Source organism: Didymosphaeria variabile (genome assembly GCF_027946475.1).
Source record: "Didymosphaeria variabile strain IMI 356815 chromosome Unknown scaffold_3, whole genome shotgun sequence".
NCBI lineage: Eukaryota > Fungi > Ascomycota > Dothideomycetes > Pleosporales > Didymosphaeriaceae > Didymosphaeria > Didymosphaeria variabile.
The window spans coordinates 2,175,163-2,197,552 of NW_026611622.1; the positions used below are offsets into that span (position 1 = coordinate 2,175,163).

The 22,390-nt window shown below is 53.3% G+C and overlaps 8 protein-coding genes across 8 annotated transcripts; 5 read left to right on the forward strand and 3 right to left on the reverse strand.

The window, feature by feature from the left end:
* Positions 1–610: 610 nt before the first annotated feature.
* On the forward strand, positions 611–1,807 carry N0V89_004076 (uncharacterized protein; the record flags this gene model as incomplete). Its single annotated transcript, XM_056212867.1, has 2 exons — positions 611–898; positions 947–1,807. 2 exons carry the CDS (start codon positions 611–613, stop codon positions 1,805–1,807), a joined length of 1,149 nt encoding a protein of 382 aa, XP_056073175.1.
* A 1,096-nt stretch (positions 1,808–2,903) lies between these two features.
* On the forward strand, positions 2,904–4,310 carry N0V89_004077 (uncharacterized protein; the record flags this gene model as incomplete). Its single annotated transcript, XM_056212868.1, has 1 exon — positions 2,904–4,310. One exon carries the CDS (start codon positions 2,904–2,906, stop codon positions 4,308–4,310), a length of 1,407 nt encoding a protein of 468 aa, XP_056073176.1.
* Positions 4,311–5,575: 1,265 nt separating this feature from the next.
* On the forward strand, positions 5,576–6,493 carry N0V89_004078 (uncharacterized protein; the record flags this gene model as incomplete). Its single annotated transcript, XM_056212869.1, has 2 exons — positions 5,576–5,996; positions 6,054–6,493. The coding sequence occupies 2 exons, from the start codon at positions 5,576–5,578 to the stop codon at positions 6,491–6,493; spliced, it is 861 nt and encodes a 286-aa protein (XP_056073177.1).
* Positions 6,494–11,159: 4,666 nt separating this feature from the next.
* N0V89_004079 (uncharacterized protein) lies at positions 11,160–13,431 on the forward strand (the record flags this gene model as incomplete). The annotated part of the gene is made up of 2 exons (XM_056212870.1): positions 11,160–12,378; positions 12,425–13,431. The coding sequence occupies 2 exons, from the start codon at positions 11,160–11,162 to the stop codon at positions 13,429–13,431; spliced, it is 2,226 nt and encodes a 741-aa protein (XP_056073178.1).
* A 1,293-nt stretch (positions 13,432–14,724) lies between these two features.
* N0V89_004080 (uncharacterized protein) lies at positions 14,725–15,099 on the reverse strand (the record flags this gene model as incomplete). Its single annotated transcript, XM_056212871.1, has 1 exon — positions 14,725–15,099. One exon carries the CDS (start codon positions 15,097–15,099, stop codon positions 14,725–14,727), a length of 375 nt encoding a protein of 124 aa, XP_056073179.1.
* A 775-nt stretch (positions 15,100–15,874) lies between these two features.
* Positions 15,875–17,143, forward strand: MRS2 (magnesium ion transporter; the record flags this gene model as incomplete). Its single annotated transcript, XM_056212872.1, has 3 exons — positions 15,875–15,916; positions 15,967–16,595; positions 16,654–17,143. The coding sequence occupies 3 exons, from the start codon at positions 15,875–15,877 to the stop codon at positions 17,141–17,143; spliced, it is 1,161 nt and encodes a 386-aa protein (XP_056073180.1).
* Positions 17,144–17,812: 669 nt separating this feature from the next.
* ADE4 (amidophosphoribosyltransferase) lies at positions 17,813–19,689 on the reverse strand (the record flags this gene model as incomplete). Its single annotated transcript, XM_056212873.1, has 3 exons — positions 17,813–18,007; positions 18,063–19,608; positions 19,655–19,689. 3 exons carry the CDS (start codon positions 19,687–19,689, stop codon positions 17,813–17,815), a joined length of 1,776 nt encoding a protein of 591 aa, XP_056073181.1.
* Positions 19,690–20,659: 970 nt separating this feature from the next.
* N0V89_004083 (uncharacterized protein) lies at positions 20,660–22,119 on the reverse strand (the record flags this gene model as incomplete). Its single annotated transcript, XM_056212874.1, has 3 exons — positions 20,660–21,217; positions 21,266–21,981; positions 22,026–22,119. 3 exons carry the CDS (start codon positions 22,117–22,119, stop codon positions 20,660–20,662), a joined length of 1,368 nt encoding a protein of 455 aa, XP_056073182.1.
* Positions 22,120–22,390: the final 271 nt, after the last annotated feature.

Genomic DNA, 22,390 nt, shown 5'->3' on the forward strand with positions numbered 1-22,390 from the left:
GTAGTGATCCCGGTCCTTTTGACAAAATGCTCGTGGCCCGTATTTACGTAAGTTCACAATAGCCGGTACATGATGATCGCTGCGATGGACGTTGCTGAGGCTGTCGTAGGCAAGCATGCTATCCGCATACACGAAGAATCGTTGGTTCCTGTAGTACGCTGTGTGATGTCTCGATAGTGAAATGCTCTCGAGCCGGAACGCGAATGTACTTATCAATATATCGACATGTAGAACCTCTGTTGCAAGCGTGGGTGCTAGCCGACGAGATGTTGAATGCCTCTATACTTATAGCTGACCTACCGACAACATTGAACTGTGACGAAACGAGCCGTATCTCGACAAGGCGGACAGGTAGAGGTGCGAAAGGCATCGGGCTGATGAAAGCACCATCGAATTAGTCACAGAAGTAACAGGAAGACAATCCATCGTCCAAAATGGATGGTTGTGTGAAGGCGCCCTGGGCTAGGTTTCTTTCACGCGCAGAGCTCTTTGCCAAGGAATGACGTAACTGCTTGTTGCATGCGCTTGCTCTCCATCAAGCGTTTCCTCGGCGGTACAGAGCATCCAATACTCCAACGCTTCATACCGAACAGACCAAGTGAAGTCTTGCATGATGGGGAGGCGACAACGCCTCATCAGCAAGTCGATCTTGCACGCGATCTTCAGCCCGAAGAAAGCATACGGCACAGATGATCGCCCAAGCTTGCTTGCGCGCATTCTCGCATTCTTCGCTGTGTTCAATCTTACTCTAGCACGATACCGAGCAGCCCTTTTCAGGAACTTGCGAAACGAAATATGGGGAATCGAAGAGGAAGAGTACAAGGAATCATTTCGATCTCCAAGCCACAACAAGAGGACCGACCTCATTGCCGTAGGCGATCTGGGCTATTCAGGCTCGGTATGCGCGCGTTTCCCCCATGTATTGACTCTAATAATTAACTTACAGACCTTCTTCACGACACCAAATTCCAAATTCCTGCTTAAATCACTTCCTCGCCATTTCGAGCAATCCTTCTTCCGCAACCGCCTTCTAGATCCCTACGTCGAGCACATGGAGCTGAACCCAGGCTCTCTTCTCGTCCGCATCACTGACCTCTTATACTCGCCCACACCGACTATTGGCGCTGCTCTGGGTACCGCGCCTGGTCATCACATCGTCATGGAGAACATTCTGTACGGCAAATCCAGTTGCGCCAAAGACGATCAAGAACAATGGGAGACGTATGATCTGAAGCCGAACGATTACTTCTACCCCGAGCGCGATGTAGCTGGCGGAAGACTCGCGCCCGAAAGTGTGAAAGAGCGCCTGATCGACGAATTCCCGGACAAGATTCGGCTTACGATCGAGGAGAAAGAGGACCTTGTCGCACAGATAACAAGGGACACGAAGATATTGCAAAACGAAAATGCTGTTGACTACAGCTTGTTTCTTGTCCGATATCCGGCCTCCCTAGCTTCCGCAGAGAACGACACAGTTCCCGTTCCGCCGGGGAAAGGCTCCCCATGGCGCATAGGGCTCCCCTCACGGGATGGCAAATGGGTGTATCGGGCTGTTCTCCTGGACTTTTTCTGGGCTAAAGATGCGCTTCAAGCGAAGGCCATGACTGGCTTGGTCAATACTTTCAATTCCCTGAAATGGGGCAAGGACCATGGGCCGATGAGCATCACTACTTCGAGTGAGGAGTACCGCGCGAGGTTCTTACGCATGGTCGATGATATGATAGAGGTGCCAGACAGCTCTGGACAGCCAGCGGGTCAGCTGCGGACCCCCCAAGCAAGCACTGGCGACCTAATTGGCGAGGTTTAATGTCTTCGGCCTGGCTTTCTTATCTTTGTGGATGCTTTTTGGGCACCGAGCGAGGAGTTGAGCGTTGATATCGGTACACACGGATATCCCATATCAGTTTTGGTTCAATGTCAGCATCTTACCCTTTAACTAGCTACTTGCTGATAGGCATGCAGCTGTGTGTTTGTAGGCTTCGGATGGAGGTCAACAACCTATCTTGGTGTCAAGTACAGATGAGGAAGAAGATGCCAGAAGCACAGGTGAGCAGTGAGAGCATGTCGTCATCGGGTTTGGCTTCGTGATCAAACGAGCGTGGCTTGGGTGAGCAACATGAAGTGGGGACTCGCGATGCGGCCCGGTAGTGACCCCAGCCGTGCAAAAAGCCAGGCCCTGTGGCGTAATAGCCGGACAGGGTCTCGAGTCGACGTCGGGAATGATGATGATGCGTAGGGATTGTTGGCCGTTGCACAGTGACCACCAGTATGCGCAGTGCAGACGTATCACGGGCATAGTACGGAACGGCTTGAGTCTGTCATGGTTGCACTAGAGACGGAGCGGGAGAGGATTCGCCCCGCGGCGAGGGGATGCCATTTCGAAAATGCCTACGTGTCAGCGGGCGATCTTCACGGCATTCTTCTGAGGCTCTTTGCGAGAGGCCGTGCGGCAGAGCGGTGAGCCCAGCCTCCCTGGCCCACACCAATGGGCCGACGGCGGCCATGTGCATTTGGTCTGGGGGAGAGGGTTTCACGAATGATGCACCATCGGTGACGTCAGAGCGCGCTCCTAACACCTCACATGGGCATGGACGCAGCGCAACTGCCACAAATTTCGCCGCTTCCTTAAAGTGCACTGCGCGCTGCTCACCGCGCCATCGAAGAGTGACTGTCATCGAAGCCTCCGTCATACCAACACCTTTACTATTTATCGACTCTACACACAACCGTACGCCAGCAACACCGCCCAGAGATCCCGTTCGTCTATCATCGCGCTATTCCTGCTTCGGCTGCTCGCGGCTCCAGTTGACCCTCCTCCTCCAATCAGGCCCGCACTCCTACGTCAGCCAGCAGCCCACCCTCTGCGCAGCCAGCTTTTGTAGCCTGCTGGCGGCCCGCCCAGCATGTCTGTCCTTGCTTTGAAAGCGCTGGACTACGGCGCAGACAAACTTCCGGACAAGGTGTTTGAAGCAATTCCGGGCGGCTTCTTTACGCCAGACCACAAGAAACATCCAAAGTCCAAGACGAACCGACGGCCTCTGCGCGACACCCGAGGCAAGAGCGAGCAGAGGGACGACCGAGGCAGACGCCGGTCACAGCGAGAGCGCACACCGCCGAGCGAACACTCCGGCTACAGCAGCTACGACGATAATACCGACTACGAGCGCGACCAGCGCCGTCAAGGTCGACGTCGCCGTGTGAAAAGTCTTGGGCGCAGTCTGAGTCGAAGCCTGAGCCGCAGCTTGAGTCGTGCAAGGCACCAGCAGCGCAGCAGCGGTTTTGACGGCGAGTACGACGAGCGTGCCCACATGGACCGAGAACGCGCAGACCGTGGGCCTCAATTCCCTCCCCCTCCTACTTCTGAGTACAGGCAATACACCCCGCAAGAATGCGCCTCTACGCCGCCAGCCACGGGTGGATATTATGACCCATACCGCCGGGCGTCGTCGGCCAAGCAACATCATGGGTACCCCTCTCAGGTAAATACCGCCTTTCGTACTCGAAGCGTCACACTTCCGGTAGGCCGCCCTGCGCCGACGCCGCTGCAAATACTGCGGTCAAAGCTCGTGGGCAGGTCGCCGTCGAACGTGTCGACTCCTCTTCTTCCTATATCTCCTTTCACCACTTCTCCCACCATGGAGTCGCTGCGTACTGGCACTCCTCTTGGTGCTTCATTTTCGCCCTCCTATGAGCCGCCTCTTGCGGCTCTGCTCAGCCGTCCAGCTACTAATTCACCTCAGCCAACATCTCAGACAGCAGCGCGATACACACCGGGTGCTGGATACGCTCCATCACCTGTGAATGTAAACTCGCCGGTTCCTCCACCGCCCAACAATGGGTACGCGCCATACAATCCCGCCGACTACGCATCCTCGAATGCAGGCTACCATGCTCTGGGAAATAGCTATCCGTCTCCGCCGCCCTTCTATCGACAATCGTCACGTTCACAGCCCTCGCTAGCCCAGTACCCTTATCCAGACAACCAGGTCGCTGCGTACGACTCGCCTCCGGACCGCCATGGCAGTTCCTCATCCTCGCGCCGTCACCGTCACCGTCACGACGACGACAGGCGGCACAGGGCAAGGTCTGCTGGTCAGCATGGTCGCTCTCGTAGCCGGGTCACTGACAAGTTCCGTGACAGGTTCGAGGGTATTGACCTGCATGACAAAAACTTGGCGGCTTCGGTGGGAGGTGCGTTAGCAGGAGGACTGGCTGGCAGGGCTGTTGGACATGGAACGCTAAGTACTCTTATAGGAGCAGGTATCGGCGCGTTCGGCGGTAGAGAATTTGAGAAGAGACACGATAAGTAAGTGGAGATGCATGGAGTTGGCGTTGTGGATTTATTGAGCCTTGCGCGTTGTCATTGATGTTACACCGCGGATCTCCTTGGAATGTTTTACTGATTCGGCATCTCTCGCTCACAGGAAGAATGGTCGCTCGGCATCGAGAGTGCGAGAAGAACATGGTCGTAGCCGGTCCCAAACTCGCAGTAGACGAGGCTACTCCAGGTCTCCATCCCGCGACCGAAGGCGAGACGATCAGCACAGCGAGGACAGCTACACCGACTCCGATTCCGACAGCCGCCGAGCTGCGAGGAGGAGGAGACGACGTAGTCGCAGCCGCCGCGATCGCGACTCAGACTACTAACGATTTCATTTTCGGCTTTTACATGTATCATGTTCGTCATTGTATTGATTACTCCTCTTTCGGGCATGGTTTTGCGTTTCTTTGAGCACCGGTATCGATTTTTGATGACGACTTTACGAATAATGACAGACGAAGCAAAGCTTTATATCAAGCTAGGACAGGCTTGGCGTGTTAGTCGGCTTGCCTTCCTTACCATATACCTAGCGGTCGCAGATTTCACCGTAGATTTTGTGGTTGGTTACCGTCGGAACAGCTCCGAAAGCCAAGGTTGCAAGTGGGGAAATGGGACAGGTCACGCGCTTGATGACCCTTGAGTCAAGACTGCAATTCTGAATGCTTTCGCACCACGCATCATGATTGATAACATCCACCAATTCCCTCCCGCCACGTCTGAGTCACATCTGCACGAAGGAAAATGCAAAGGCCTCCAGTTTGCATGCCGTATCCGCCCGGGTTGAAAGCCTCACCGGTGTCCCACGTGTGGCACATGGTACCGAAGGATACACTAGCGCTCTAAACGCGAACAACTCACCGCGGGTGTTTAGTGCTTCTAGTTTGTTTCCAAACCTCTTCCGGGTCGATTCTAGAAGCACGGTTAGCCGAGCGTCAGGTATGGCGAGCCTCTCCGGCCGAACCCCCCCCATGTCCTTTTCGGTGTGTTCGCGTGAAACGTGACCGGAGGTGGGCCCGTTGGTGGTGTGAAAAGGAAAGGGGCGTGTAGCGCGCGCGTCATGGCGTGGAGGTTCTTTGAGAGGGAGGGTATAGATTGACCACGGTCCGGCGATGGGACGGCGAAGTTATGCTCTTAGTGTTTCCTTGTCCGCCACGACTTGATCTGGCAGCCTCACAATTCGCTCCAGTGTGTGCATACCACGGAATACCGAACACTAAGACAACTATACCTAACTCTTGCAAAGCGTTTACCGGTATGTCGGAGAAAGGGAACTCGAACCATGGGCGACTGGAGCGGTGCTTCTTCCTCGAAGCCTTGCCCGCGGAATTGCGTGTTATGGTGTACGAGAACCTACTTGTCGATTCTGAGCCTATCACTGCATCTCCACGCGAAAAGTTGAAGGAGCCGATGACGCTCGATCTTGAACTTCTCCGCACCAACCGCCAAATCCACGATGAAGCTGCAGCCGTGTTCTACAGCAAGAACACCATTTCCGTTCGCCCAGATGTGATGAAAATTCCAAGCAGCGGTATACCTGCGCCGCAATACCATCACTTGATTCGACATCTGAAAGTTGAGGGATTGTACTGTCCGAATAGCCCAGGCAAGGAGTGGGTGAAGAAATTTGGCGGTCATGGGGAGGAACGAGACGGGAAACAAGAGGCTGAGGAATATGGTAAGTTTTCCTTTCGGAAATCGATTTTTGAAGCAAGACAGCTGACGGAACCAATAGTCTCCACCATATCAACCCTCCTCCTTCAACTGCGAAACTTACACACCCTCCACTTCACCATCACCCCACCCGACCGCATCTCCTCAACATCCGTTCTCGCCATGCTCCTGCCACTGCAAAACGCCCTACCTTCCATGCTCGCTAATTTCTCCCCCTCAGTATCGATTCTCATGAGCTTCGAATTTGATGACTGCTACTGCCGCATGCGTGTGTGCCCGGGATTTTTGGCGAAGGATTGTCTCCTGGTGGTCGCATGTCAGGTGCTATTTTGGAAGAGCCATTTGCGGGTCGAGAAAATGGTAAGGGAGGCGAGAGGTGCGAATTTGAAGGGGATTGATGGGAGGACGGATTTGGGGGGACTGGTTGGGGAAGGAGTGGAAAAGGTGGTGGAGACGGGGTGGGAGGTTGACGGGATGATTGGGCGATTAGCGGGTCTTTGAGATGGTGCGTGATGTTTTCTTTGATCGAGATCATTACCTTACATTCAGGCATGCCAATTCATGCGATCATCTCCGGAACGTGCGGTACGGTATACTATTAGAGGCAACTTTGACCGAAAAGATCGAGTGGTACATCCCGTGATCAATAACTCAATTGACCAAATTTCTGACCGGTCAAAAATTGAGCCTCTCGAATTTCGACTGCTATGAGCCAATAGCCGACAAACTATGTAATCTCAATATCTTAATTCTATGTATTCAACGTGCTTCATATATCCTATCTACCAGAGCTCTCACTTGACTTTTTCAGTAGAAAAGTTACTCAAGACACCTTCCTATAGCAAAGAGCCTTCTCATTAATTCTAGTAATCTGATTCGGAAGGCGGAATTCGAGCGCAAGCTCTAACGTTCCGCAATGGGATCCTATCATTCTTCCCAGGTGGCCTATCACTCGACCTTCAAGTCGGACGATCCGCCGCCGTACTCTATCTTGCCCTCCAACGTAACCTCAAAGCCCCCCAAATAGCAACTTATCAAACCACCGACTTTGTGAAGCACCCCGGCATAGTATATTGGAAAAGCTACAAATGCATCTCATCGACATTATCACATACACGCTCCAAGTGGACTTCAAGATTGTCTATCAGACACTCGAACAAGATGAGCAAGTTGCTAGCATCAGCGACAAAGAAGTGACCTCCGTTTTGACAGGATGAGGCAATTAAGCTTCTTGGTGTCGCGATAAAACTTCTCAATATGCACCAGGAGTACACGCCAATTCGGTGGAATATGACGCAGTGCAGACTGCTATCGTAGGGCCTGAGTCAAACTTCAAAATTAGCACGGACTGTACATTGAACTTGTTTTCCACATACGCAGCGTACGTCCCAGTTTAGTTTCACCCATGTATAGACTAATTGCTAATTGAAGCTACACATCGATGCGATCCGCTGAAACGGAAGTATACCATATTATCGCGATACAGCTCAAAGCACAAAGTTCTAAGACGAACGTAGGTAGCGCATGCGGCTGTGATCAATACAGGTATCGGTCGTCCCAAGAAAGTGTTCGATGCGTTTCAGGCCAAGCAGAACGTCGAGAATGGTTTAGCCACTTGCAGTCTAGAACTGCCGTTCAGTAAAATTGACAACACATTCTATCCATACCGCGCCTTTGTGGAGTAGTCCAGAGCCAAAGTTCTGCCTTCGTAAGGGGACTTAGCCTGGAACGATCGTCCAAAGTCTTCGTGGAAATGAAGCCAGAATCCCGCTCACGTGGGAATGGTAAACGGCAGAGCTACATATGGTACGGTAATTGCTCCTTGTCGGTTCAAGCCTGCTGGTGTTGCTAAGCAGGATTGCCGCGTGTACCTCCAAAGCTGGAGACGTCTGCTAGCGTACATCACCCACGTGCCCTAACCCTTTCACAGCAACCATCACCGGCGGTCATTTCCATGGCGCTCGCGGACCTCTCGCATCAGAGAATCCCATAGAAGTCGACTTATCAGATGCACTAGCCGCACGTGGCAGCCCTGCGGAGATTTGGTCGTCGAGGGAGCTTCGGACATTTAAAGTGGACCGAAGCCCTTCGCTCCTGGGATCCCGAAGTGGTCATGGTGGTGACAAGGTCAGCGCTGAGACACGTGGGAGGGCTGCTAGCTGACCCGCTTTGAACATGGCCATACCTTCCGCGGTATATGTTGTAAAAGTCGCTGGTTGTTGACGATGCGTCCCGTGCGGAGATATGGTGTGGAGTGCTCGGTTGCCGGGAGTTGCTTCGGATACTGTCAGCGTGTCACCAAAATGTCGATTCGATCAACATGACATGTTTGCAGTTGATCAACACTGTTGAAGGACCCAACCTACATTGCTCAGTGGCAAGCTTACTATCTATCCCAGCATCGACGGCGGCATGCAAGTCGAAGTGGGGGATGCACCTAAGAGCGGGAAGCCCTAGCTGACAGTTCGTCGGAGAATTTGTCTCGGAGTCCGACCTACTTCTGGACAATCACTTCGCGCAAGAATGCCTACTTCGTAACGCAGGTAACTGCCTGGGGCTCCGAAACATGCTGATAAGCGTTTGGAACGTCGCGTACAAGGCAGAGCTTGCTCGTATTCTAGCGAGCTTCCAAAGAGGCTCCGGCGGTCTCAGGTGCCACGAGAGAGAACAAGAGGACAGAGTGTAAAACTGCCACATGGGGAGCTGAAAGAGAAAAGGATGGCTATGCAATACAGAGACACAGTCATTGGGTTCGAGGCACAGCGTTGGATGGAACCTGTGCAATAGAAAGACTAGACTAATCGAGTTCTGGCCTGTAGGTAGAACACCGTGACATGATAGCTAGCCATCTGATATTGTCTCTTTCTGGTGTCTGGTAAACGTGGTCCACCAGGACAGCGTACGCTACCGTAATCACTGCCGTGTTGTGGTAGAGCAACTCACCAGCTCACTCAGACATTGGCATTGGAGGCTAAGCGACAAGGGTGAACAGAGCCAGGCTATGAGCAACGGTCTCACAATGCGGCACGTACGAAAGAAGCGATGCAGCACATCTATCAAGAGGATGAGTTCCGTCATAGGAGCCAGATGTGCGGTAGATGTTTCTCCAGGCAGGTCATGAACACGAGCACTATACGCATCGATCGTCAGCATGTGGTACGCCTCGCGGATGCGAGGCACAGGCGTCACGTCATGGCTCCCGTGACTGGCGCATCGCCTGGCGTCTTTCGAAACATGAAACACATGCACCAGTGGCGTGGGCGGACGAGGCTACCGGCGTGGTGGAGAGGTGGAGAGGTGGAGAGGCGTGCAAAGCGCGGGCTCGGGCTGCTTGATAACTGCCTATTTTTGACGCGCACCCAGCCCCCAGCACAGCACTGCGAGGAGAAATGCGGCCGCAGATCCCAAGCGTCCCTCCACATCCATGGCAGCGGTGTCCGAAGCGGCAACAGCTTTGCCCGACTCTCGCTGCGCGCCTGCGTCTCTGTGTAGCCATGACTCTGTCCTGTTGGCTGGCGGCGCCGCTCAGTAATTGCCCGCGCTGTGCCCGGCCATGTCCACAGCAATAAGTCGCGCGACGCCTGCTTTCATGGCCCTCCATTGTCTTCCGTCTCGTGTACCTTCGAGTCTTTGTCTTCCACTGCTATGGCGACATTCACCCATCTGATCTCAGCCCCAGCCTAGCGTGCCACTCCGCCCGCATCCCGCTTGCTGCTCAGCTGCATGGTCCACCAGTCCACCCAGGCTAGGCTACTGCTATTTTGGATCGTGCATCTGTACACTTGCTTGCTACCCTGCCACGATGCCATATACTGATGCTGACACCCCGGACGTGTCGTCTCTGTTTTCGCAGAGACAACTGACCCTACGACACCGTTCAGCAGATCCGCTATCCGCCATCCGCACATCTATTTCGCACCGATTCTCACATCAGAACACGGACTCTACACCGAAGCTCGCTCAGCGGTCTTCGCAGCGCTTCGGAAGAGCCACAAAGGTGATTGTTGCGCCAGCGCTTAGCACCCCGGTCAAGAGCCCAGCCAAGAGGGCTTTCTCATTTCATAAAAGCAAGCCTCCAAAGAACTCGGGAACGATTTTGCGCGCCGTTCCTGCGAGTACTACCTGCGCCCCGGGCCCCCTTCGCAAGCGTGCCACTGTCATGGCCAATCACGAAGCGCAGCCGAGCAGTGGTTGCATAGGACCAGCGTGTAACCACTCGCACTCCCGACAGCAATCTCAAACCCATATGCGCACCCGAAAGTGCAGCAGCAGTACAACTTTGTCCACCACTCACTACACTTCGGAAGGGAAATCTCAATCATCGCCCACTCATTTCACAGGTGTCGTCGGAACTTATACGAACGGACAGGTGCAATGGCACCATAGCGACCTTCATCGCGGGACGAGCATTCGCCATAGTTCAAGCACTCCCCGCTCCCGACTATCGAACCGATCGCCGAGGCCAAAACCGCGAATTGAACTTGTCATTCCGAACGAACAGCTTGACGAAAAGCCACTTCCGACCAGCCCATTTTTCCAGAGATTGAATCACAGTCACGCTAGGACGACGTCTGGAGAAATCGACATCATCTATAACGTATCGCCGCCCTCAGCCTCAGGTCAGATGCTGATCCGCGACTCCATAGTCTCGCCACTCAGCTCACAGCAACTCCGTTCTCAGCCTTTAATTCATGCTTCGATCCATCCCAAAACATCAAAGTCCGATATGGGGTCCCCAGATCCAACGCATGGAGCTGGGAACTCGTCAGATGACTCCCGCGAATACGACTCTTCTTCCGTCTACAGCAGCCATTCTTCTTGCACCAGTAACGAAGCTGAACGAAGACCTAACAACGCACATATTCCTCACCATCCTAGTTCCAGCAAAGGTTCTTCGCTCGCCTCTCCAATTAATGCACGGATCGAGGAGGCGCCCCCACGCGAGACCGCGAAGTCCGATGCCTCTGAAACCCGACACTTAGCGAGTCCGTCGTTACCTCGACGCTACGCACAGCATCCTCCTATAGAATACGATCATGCGTTTATACCTTCGTGTTCGCTGCGACCTTTGCGCGTCGCCTCCTCGGGTCCTCCACCTCGCCAACCGTCTCTTGCTCGAACGTCAACCATTCGCAGCAGTCGCGGAAGACTTGCATCTACTCAGGCCATGGGTATGGTCGCTGTCCGCCAACCCTTTTCACCCAACATTCGCAGCCCGACCTTGAGTGAAGCTGAAAATGAACTCGAGGCACAACTTACTGCCTTCTCCGACGACAATGCGTTCGTGTGGGATGATGCATGGAATGATATCATCACACAACAACGATCGCCACTGAGTCCACAGGGTCTGGCACGAGCCGATTCGGTGACATACGACGTTCCTCCGTGGGTTCCTCCGCCTCAAGTGCCCAGAAAGTCTAGCAGGCGGACAACACTAGCGGACTACGATGGTGCTTTCCGATTATCAAAGGTTCCGGAAGACCATATTGTATCACAGCTCAAACGTTCTCGGAGCAAAGCCAGAGACCTCAGCATAAAAATCCCCACGTCCAGACGCATGACCACCGACACATTCATCCTTTCACCGATCCCGATACCTCCAAAGGACATCAAAAGATCTATCACTCCCGAAGTAGCCGAAGGAGTCATCTTCAGCATCCTACGCAACCTCGAAAGCCTCGACGATCTCTTCGCATGTGCCATCGTCAACCGCGGTTTCTACCGTGTGTTCAAGCGTCACGAACTTGAGCTGATGAAGGCTGCTCTACAAAAGATGTCGCCGCCCGCATGGGAGCATCGCGAGATCTGCTATCCCGGCCACGACCAACTCGACGAAGAGCAACTGGACCGCCCTAGACAAGAGTACACCCCAACCTCATTCGTTCAGTACTACACTCGCGACATGTACATCGTTGCAGCTATCAAATCGTTGATCAAAGACAAGTGCCAGTCCTTCATGCGGCCAGAAATCTCCTCGGCCATTGTCAGCGAGGACCCAGATAAATCAGCACGAGTCGATGATGCACTGTGGCGCATTTGGACCTTCTGCAAGATATTTGGTTCCGGAAAAGGACGCGAAGAAGACATCGTAGCACAGATGGATTGGCTGAAAGGTGGCCCAATGGTTCATCAAAAGACCGCCACCCACAGTGCTCTCTTCGCTGACGACTTCAATGAGACTCTGGCGAGCGCTCCAGAATGCTTTGCTAAAGGCAACGAAGGTGGGCTTTCCGCCGAGCAGCTTTTCGACATGATGGAGCTGTGGAACTGCCTGGGCGTGCTACTGCAGCCGATCGAAGGTCGCACTATCCAAGCTAGAGAGTATGGCATTTATGAGAATACGAACGTTCGTGGCGGTGATATTGACGGCGAAGAGTTGATGCTTGGTAAGTAATGCCTGCCCAACTGCTGATCGGTCGCTAACATAGTCAGATGAATGGTATTACTACCTTCTCACGCTAGGTCTCTCGACCATTCTCGAACTCACCGCTCCATGCACCAAGTCCGACGCCTCGGTCTTCATTCTTGCTTCTCAGAATGGATGGGCGAACTGGAACCCTCCCATGTTCGGTGGTACGCGCCGCAACTTCCTCAAGGAGGCTGCCTCGCGTGTCTACGAAGACAAGATTGCTTGTACCTATGCCGAGAACTCCAACAAGGATGTCCAGCGTGCGCTATCCAAGCAACGCATTCAAAAGCACATCTCTGAACTCCGCCAAAGGAAAAACAGCGGCGAGAGACTAAACGTTGTCCGTATGAGCCAAGAGCGACCGATTAGTGAATGGGAAGGCGTCATCAACAACTTGACGAGGCCACTGCCGATTCCCACCTCCGGCAACAATCTAGTCTCTCATATTCCGTCTCTACATTCCGCAAACTTGTCCGTCTCAGTTCCGGAGCTTCCGACAGCCCGCACACCCTCGCCACTTCCGCGTCCTCAATCTCCGCCACGCCGTATCGTTGCGCAACCCTTACTCCCCTCTCCTCCGCCCTCTACTGTTCCTAGCATCAGAGACCGAAGTAGTCTTGCGCTGAGCGACACGCACCCTGCATTCAGACAGTCTCGATCCGGGAATATTCCCGAGATGCCACGCTTGGACGAGCACCCCGCATTTGTAAACCACATGCGAAGAGTGAGCGACGAAGCCGATCGTGAATCAAACCCAATCTCAGCTCCAGCATCAAGCGCGACGAACAGCCAAAGTCACAGCCAGCGTAGTAGTCCTTCGCTAGATAGCCATTCAGCTTTCCAACAACACCCCGTTCAACGCATCGTCCAAGACTTCGGACCCGTTGAAAATACTGTTGATCGCGCAGTATACCGCATCGTGGAGATGGGCTTCACCGCTGAACAGGCGAGACAGGCGCTTAGACGAACCGATCTGGGTGATGGTCTAAGGGTTGACCGGGCTGTCGAGCTATTGCTCAGGGAGTTGTGAACTCGCACCCACTCGTTCTCCTCTTCACCACTATTCACTTCGTTGCCCATAGTTTACATCCGCGTTTTTAGTCTACGATTTTTCATGATACCCAAAATTTCTTATGTCTACGGTATACGGCGCGACTAGCATGGAGTCAACTAGCTTTTCCTTTCAATCTTCGAGACTGGACTTGAGCATAGCGACGCAGGAGTTCCCGTCATTTGGGTTGTCATGCCGGGCATGGAGGGCAACAGCTGTAGCAATAATCGAACTATCAGTCACGCACAATCCCTCGGCCCACGTTGCACTATGGTGATTTGACTTTACATTACCTTCGTCGGCGGCCGATGTACCAAGCCTAATCATCAACCAGCGACTACTGACTTGCGCTAAGCATCATGTCATGTCATTGATTGCGCGACGTTTCAACGGATGATATTGTTCCGCATTCTTCCCTCAAGAACCCCCAAGCCATCGACGAAGTTCGTAATTCGAAGGAAGCATGCATCCCAAAAAACATGATATCGATCAGCGACTCCTACAATCTCGCATAATACGCGTTTTACGTCTTGAAAATACATTGCGACTTCTAGATTCGCTCGCAACGAGCTCTCCAGGCGCGCAGGATTGTTCCTCATCCGCGCCACGCCTGGCCAATGTCATCATCTTCGTCTGACCTAGACTACGTATGTCATGGAAGTAGCGTGCGGCGCGTACCCGTCAAAATGCTGATGACGTGGCCATCATGGCCTGACGCCGCCGTGTGATCCATTTCATCCTCCGTCTTGCCCTCGGAGTAATAGTTTAATTTTCCCTTCAATATCGCGCCGCACTCCCGCATTGTCGTCGCATTCATAAGCACTGTGCGTAAATATGGGCTGTGCAACGACGCACACATATGGCGTTGTCATGCGCGAGTCGTGAAGTTTCGAATTCGTGCATAGCCTCATTCCAGCCTGGCCGTGGGGGCTGTGAGCTCCTCGCACGGCTTTACCGGAGACGGGCACACCCGGCTGTCATTTCGGACGTTGAAACGGCTTCGGATGATGCCGTTCGCAGAACTTGCGAGACTGGGCGCGCATCGTGGTTTCGTACGTCGCCGTTCAACGTCCGTTTAACGGAACAGGATGTAGGTCCAGGGCTGGGGGCCGTACAGTCGAGGCTCCGGACCTCTTTGCATTTCGGATGGTAACCGAGTCGAACACGAGGAGATTCCTTTCGGGTTTGTACACAGCAAGTCAACATCCGGTGAGTAGACGCGCGGTGTCGAATGCCTTGTTGCCTATCGCTCTGCGCACGATGGTCAGATGTTCAATCCTCGTTGACATACCCCATTCCTTTCCTCCACCAGGCCCAAACACCCAGCTCTTGTATTTTCGCTCCAAAATCCTTGACGCTTTCCACCTCCTCTGCTTTCCCGTATGACACGTCTCCCTTAGAACTTTCAGGCAATTTCTCGCTCGGCTTTTTGACAAGTTGGAAGTCTTTGTAACGTAGCCTTTGCACGGTGGATACCCAGTCTCTTACACCTGATTCTTTCCCTTGGCAGTACATGATGCCGGGACAACCGCCATAGCGGAGCAGGGCGTAAACATTGTAGCTCGAAGCCGCGGCGCGGAGTTTTGCAACTTTCTTGCGAGAAGTTATGTGATGGGTGCGGATCAGAGCGTTGAAGGTGGGAGACATGCTATCGAATACCGTCTGCCTTCTCGTGTAGACACTGCTCTATCTTTTTGATGTGTATCGTGAATCCCGCCAGCCCAGTGACGAACGTGCATACGGAAACGCCCTCCCACGTGACGTGACACGCTAGTGCATCTTTGATTTTCCAGCATGTTAGACGTCACGGCTCTGAGCGAACGTTGGCAACCAACCGTATGGATCGCCGCCGAATATCCGATTCTGCGAATGGAGAGTTATGAAGCTGATGCCGCTTCATAGAATCGCAGCCCCTTCGCCATCGGTGCTGAGTTTCCTGAGACATGCCCTCGAACCGACGAGCGCGGCCTGCGCGGCCCTGAGAGGACAAAGATGCGGATATGCGACGAGTGGTATTGGGAGAAGAGCAGGTGCTGGTGCAAGAGGTGTAAATTCTGGAAGAGGAAGTGTAGCGTCTAGTAGGGGATTCGCGCCGCAGCACGAGGCTTGTCTTGACTTCGGCGCGATAAAGTCGGAAACAACCCATTTCGCGCCGCAGCGATTCGGTCGCAATATTGGGATAGATTCGAACATCTCCGCCTTCCATCGACGAGCGTTCTCAACAACAAGCTTCAGCAAAGCATGGGAGCTTTTTGGACGAAAAAAGCCCCGGGAGTCTCGTTCACTACCTCCGCCACCTCTGAGCGAGGTCATGGGAGATGCTCCTATTCCGATTGGTTTTGAGAGCTTGGGGCGAATGACACGAGCGGCAAACGAGCTGAAGATGCGATGTACGGAGCTGGACGAGCATGGCAATGTTACAATGGTCAGCGGGGAGTTCAAGAAGAGTGAATTGATCGCTAAGGTAAACCACGAACCCTCGGAGGGTCAAACATGGTGCTGATCCGATTACAGTACGGTCTTCTCCCTCGCGATCTCCGCAAGATCGACTCATCCCTCCTACCCAATATCCTCATCCGACCGACCGCTATCCTAATCAACCTTCTCCACATCCGCGCCCTTATCAAGCACAATCGCGTACTAGTATTTGATGCATATGGTACCACGGACTCAAAGTCACAGTCTGTCTTCATGTACGACCTCGACTCGAAGCTTCGCCAGAAAGAATCAGCCGTGACCGGAAACCTGGCATACGAGTTTCGTGCCCTGGAAGCCGTCCTCATCAGCGTCACGCTTAGCCTGGAGAAGGAATTCGAAGGTGTCAGTGAGCCGGTCATGCGGGTACTTATGGAGCTCGAAGAGGATATTGACAGAGACAAACTACGATATCTCCTCGTGTATTCAAAGAAGTTAGGTTCCTTTGAGCAGAAGGCGAGATTGGTCAGGGATGCACTGAGCGAGCTTTTGGACGCCGATGATGACTTATCAGCTATGTACCTGTCCGAAAAAGCAGAAGGCATAGAGCGCGAAGAAGACGACCACACCGAAGTCGAAATGCTGCTGGAGTCCTACCACAAAGTCGCAGATGAAATTGTCCAGGCAGCCGAGAACCTCGTGTCTAGCATCCGCAACACTGAGGAGATGTACGTAGCCCCATTTTCATGACGTTCCCCCCAAACACATCGTTAACGTGTATTATAGAGTGAAAGCCATTCTAGACGCAAACCGCAACTCCCTCATGCTCCTCGACCTCCGCTTCTCCATCCTCACCCTCGCCCTGACAGCTGGCACCTTTGTCGCCGCACTTTACGGCATGAACCTCAAGAACTTCATTGAAGAATCTGACTTCGGCTTCTGGGGCGTCTCCGCTTGGTGCACAGTCTTCGGTGGCATCGTCGCCGTTTACGGCATCCGCAAGTTGCGTCGTGTCCAACGGCTCAGTATGTGGGGCCATGGTGGCCAAAACAACAGCACCAAGGGGAACTGGGGCGTTGGCGCATGGGGCGGGAAGAGCAGGGATCCTTGCAGCCCTGGTGAGGTAATGGGCGTGCCACGCCTGAGAGCAGGAGAAAGTCTGGGTGATTTGATTCAGAGGGAGAGACTGCTTGCCAGGCGGTTAGCGAAGGCGGAGGTGCATGCTGAAGAGGCGGCGAGGACGGGTTCTCCCGGCGTAGGAAAGCTGCGCTACTGAGGAGCGTCTTGCAAGCTCGGTGTCTTGTTTGTGTCTTTTTTTCTGTCTGTTTAGATGCGTGTGGCTCTCTACTCAGATATCCCTCCTCTGTTACAATTCTCCCTGTTGATTATAGAGGCGCGCATAGACTCGGTGGACTACATGATATAGGTTTCATACGGGCATAGCGGTGGCGTTTTCGGAGCATATGGTGGTCAGCGGTCGGGGCGGAGTTGATGGTACCGCTATACCGTGTAAGAGTGTGTAGAATGGTATCTTACATAATGCGCTCAACGCTCCCCCTACTTTCGTCTCCAACTTGCGGTAGCCTTTGTTGCAGGCTCCAGCACAAGCCGGAAAGTTGACTAGCTAACCCCACGATCTTCAAGGGCCATCGTATTGTGTTGTCAACTTGAGCAAAGAGAACAAGAGCACAAGCCAAACATCCTTCTGATTCATCGTCCCGAATCTATGAAACCACCACAGCCACTCAGTTTGACACCCCGCCCCCTAATCGAGTATCGCTGCATAAACGGATTGAACTGGACTGGAGCCACAGACATCTTCAAATAGGAGGCCTATAGCAAACTACCTATGCCGAATCGAAGCCTACCGCAATGCATCCATCACACATAAAATGTATAGCCTATCATAATCTCATACAATTCATATCTCATCGGTGATATGTATTCAAGGATGGTCGTTTAGGTTGTGAAGACTGATGTCCTGGCTTGAGCCAACGTGGATCTCCTCCAAGCTAGGTCTACGGCTTGAGTCTTTGCTGTTGAGTTTCGTGGTACCGTTAGCAAGACTGACACCGTTCAATGGACCCCAGTCTGGACTTCCATTGTCGGCAGGAATGACGTTGCCATGTTGGTCGACTTCCTGCACAGATCATCAGCACAGTAACTTAGGAAGTATGGACAATGTGCAGACTTACGACTCCCTTAGCAGCCATGCGAATTTGCTTTTGGTCTGCTACGCCATGCATCACTGCCTCGCGAGCCTTCTCCACGACCTTCTTCTTCTTGCTCTCTCCTCGCACCTTCTCGAGGTGCTCGAAATAGCCGTCGTCCACTGGAGTGACGTACTTTCCGCAGAAGACGCCTACCTCAAACTCCTGCTCTGCCGGGTTGCGAGGTGACAGTGACGCACAGGCACGTACAAGGTCCTCCAAATTCTGATAGATGACATCGTCTGCGCCGATGTGCTTGGCTATAGCAGTCGAGTCTCGGTGGTGGGCAATGAGTTCTGATGATGACGCAAGATCGATACCATATATATGTGCGTTGGTGATCGGAGGTGCGCAGGAAGCGAAGTAGACCTTCTTTGCACCGGCTTCTCTGGTCATGAGGACGATCTCGCGCGATGTGGTTCCTCGCACAATGGAGTCATCGACCAATAGCACGTTCTTGTCCTTGAATTTCTTTGGCATAGGGTTCAGTTTTGCACGGACACCCTTTTGTCGCAGTTTCTGAGATGGCATGATGAAGGTACGGAAAATGTACCGGTTCTTCACGAAACCCTGAACATACGGCTTGTCGAGCGCTTCGGCTACGCAGATGGCGGAGGTGATGCTTGTCTCAGGAATGGGCATCACAACGTCGATCTCGGCCAGCCTCTCCGGACCAAGTTGGCTTTTGATTGCCTCGGCCAATGTGAATCCCATGTTACGGCGACTCTCATCAACATCAATACCGTCGATGACGCTGTCAGGGCGCGCAAAGTAAACATACTCGAAGATATCCGGAGTGTACTTCAGCAGTGGGTGTACTTGCTTGAAAACAGGATCTTCGCCCTTCTCGATGAAAACGGCTTGACCTGGCAAGATATCTTTGAAATCCTTGTAGCCACACTGAACCAAGGCCACACTTTCAGAGGCCATCATGTAGTCTTTACCGGTACCACACTCTGAGGGCTTGGATCCCAGGACTAGGGGGCGAATACCATAGGGGTCGCGGAAGCCGATCAAGCCAAAGCCGGCAAGCATGGCCACACATGCCCACCCGCCAACACAGCGCTTATACATCCGTTCCAGGGCTGCGAAGCAATCGTTAGCGTTGATACGGGCCTTTCCGGTCTCGTTGAGCTCATTTGCGAAGATGTTCAGCATCAACTCGCTGTCGCTCTCCGTATTGATATGCCTGTGTGCCTCCTTATCCAAATGCTCGCGCAGTGCCGGCGCGTTGATAAGATTACCGTTGTGGCTCATGGCGATACCATACGGGCTGTTGACGTAAAAGGGTTGTGCCTCGGAGTTTGCGCTGCTTCCAGCAGTTGGGTATCGAAGGTGACCAAGGCCCATGAAGCCGGGGAGGTCTGAGACGCGGGCGCCATCCTGGAACACCCTGGAGGCCATGCCATTTCCCTTGCACTGGTGAAAGCGGCCGCGCGAGTCACCACTTACAATGCCCGCCGCATCTTGTCCGCGGTGTTGTAGGAGATATAGCGCCTCGTGTACCTCGCTGGCGGCATGTGTAGATTTCCTTCGCGTCTTAGCAAAACTCAGTTGAGGTGCTTGTGGTCTCTTACGGATCCGCGTGGATCACGGCGATGATACCGCACATGGTGAATCAATGTTAAAGATGTGTCTATTTGAGTCTAAAAGCCACGGGTTAGCCGTTATCAGGAAGAAATGCGGCGGCGGATTGATAGTGGGAAGGCTCGGTCAGGAAGTCTTTTGGCGCTCATGCCCGAAGGTCGCAAGTCTAACATCTTAAAAATATGACGAGATCATCATGGTGAGGGATTATGGTGGGTATTGCATGGAGATAAATACACACCTATGGTTTGGCTCTCGAATGCCCCGCGAATGGTTCAGTCGTCAGTGAAGGTGGGGTGTAGAGAGAGATGGTGGCCAGAGCAGGCAGTCAGTACAGCGCAAGGTCCATAGTCTGGGCCAGTAGCGTAGACGACGATTGGGCTCGTGAAAAGGTTGGGGCTATCGTCCCAGGAGTGGCCGCACATGGTTGTTAATCTTTGGTAGCTTTTTCCGCGTTTTTAGGTTGAAGATTTTCTGCCCGACTCCTCCGGCTTCGCGGCCTTGGCGCAGTCCACCGCCCGTTCCCCACGTGAACCAGCATCCCTCCCGCCCCTAGCCCGCATACTACCGGCATTTGCGCGTTCTGTGATTTGCTTCGCATCAGGGCTTTACATGCAGGCTGACTTGTGACGAAAGACTTTGCAGCAGTTGGCGCGTCGACGTATCGGTGACAGCCTTGCGATGCTCTTACCAAATACTGCTACCCTGTCCCAGGATGATTCAGACAGCGCCCAAGCCAAAGGTAGGGAAATCTATAATCCGATAGCACTTGCTATATTGGCAGCAACATTTGTCATCGTCAGACTGAAGCCAAAAGATGCGCCACAGTACGAAGCAAGAACGGAAGAATGTTCCAGGAGGAGGAAAGTACTATGTCCATTCATTCGCGTTTTGCGGAAAAGGGCACTATCCGGCCACCACAACCCATACGTAATAGACAAGAAAGCAGATAAACCATTGTAACTCCCAACCCCTAAACTATGCTCGCTGCCAGATTAGTTTGCCACCATCCACCATGCACCCGCAAGGATACCAATGAGGACAATGGTAGTAAGGAAGCCAGCTCCAGCCTTGTCGCCAGTGGTGATCTCGGAGAATACAATGGGGTCATTTTCGGCTTCACCTCCAGCTGAAGGGTCACTCTTGGAGGTACCGCCCTTTGTCTCCGTAACGGGTCCAGAGACATTGGTGATCAGAAGGTTTTGAATGATTTCCATGGCGGCCATCTGCTCTCCGACACCGGTGGAACCATCGTTTTGGCCATCATTATACCACCGAAGGCCGCATTGGGAACCGGCGCCGGCATTGCACTGCTTTGCGGCGGCTGCTGCGGAAGTCTGGATCTTTGTCCACATCAAGTCCTTCGTGAAGGGAGCGACGAGCATGGTGTAGCCCATCCAGCGAGCCAGGTAGGCCTTGAAAGATCTTTGATCGGTGTTGCACTTGCCGTTGAGTTCGCATGCGACCTCGTACATGACATCGTTCTTAAAGAAGGTATCGCCCATCGTCTTAATCATTTGGGTAATTCTAGTCTTCCAGATCTCGTCTTGGGTCTGGTTGCTGTCAGTTAACGGTCTAGGGTTATTTTAAAGCTTACTTACAGCATTCCACATGGCAGCAGCACCTGACAAATGCACACCCAGGTTGTAGGTCCACTGGATTTGGTTGACATCAGTGCAGTTCTTGACCTCGTCACTACCGTCGTAGAAGTGGAGATCCTTATCAAAGAGACCAACGCGCGATTCCCAGTTCCAAGTCTTGATAGCCTCCTTGGAGTAGGTCTCGTTGCCGGTGTACTTGTATAGGCGAGCAGCGATGTTGAAATAGCATCCGTTCGAGATGGTGTTCCGGTAGGTGTAGCCGTTGTTGAACTGGTAAATTTGCCAATTCAGACCACCACCGCAAGTTTTGTCGTTCCAGCGGCCCGCCTGAGTGTTGAACACGGCCTGTGCAAGTGCCAGCCACGAGGGCCCTGCCAAGTCACCGGAAGTGGGCAGATCAGGTAGGTTGTTCTCTGCCGCGGACATAGCAGCCATGCCCCAGAAGGCTTGATCATCGTTGCCTAGCGACTTACTCTGGTTGCCCGGCATGAAAGCGTTGTACTGTCCGATCTGGTGCTGCATAGCCTGCGCAGTGATGTTGTTGTATTGGTCGTCGCCCGTGTAATACCAGTAGTCAATGAAGGCACCGAACATGGCACCGGCCTCCCACCAATAGTATGGGTCTGGTAGATTGCCCGGAACATCACCAGGGTTGTCGCCCGTGTACAGTTTGCGCATACCCGCCGCAGCAACGCCCGCAGCCTTCTTAATAGAGGCTGGATCAGTCAGTGGTGTTCGTGAGAAGCGATAGAAGACATACCTGGATCATCTATGTTCAGCTCAATGGCGCCTGCACCAGACAGCAACAGAGCCGAGGCGCTCAAGACGCTGAGCGCCGAAGAAGCGACCTTCATTATGTACGATTATACAGCCAGCGTCCTAGGCGGTGGTGTTGAGCTTGCGAAGGCAAGCTTCAGGTGCGAAAGAAGCTCAGCGAAGAGGGAGCAGTGGATCTGCTATGGAATCGGGCGCCAAGTAGTGGTACGTCGAGTGAAGGGAGAGAGGGTGACGTTGTCAAGGTGTGAGTGGTGTCGTTTGGCGGCAAGGTGAAACGAGCGACAGAGCGGCGACGAAGGCGAACTCGCAGAGGTGCAAAGGCGGATATTAGGAGGTAGATGGCAGGAA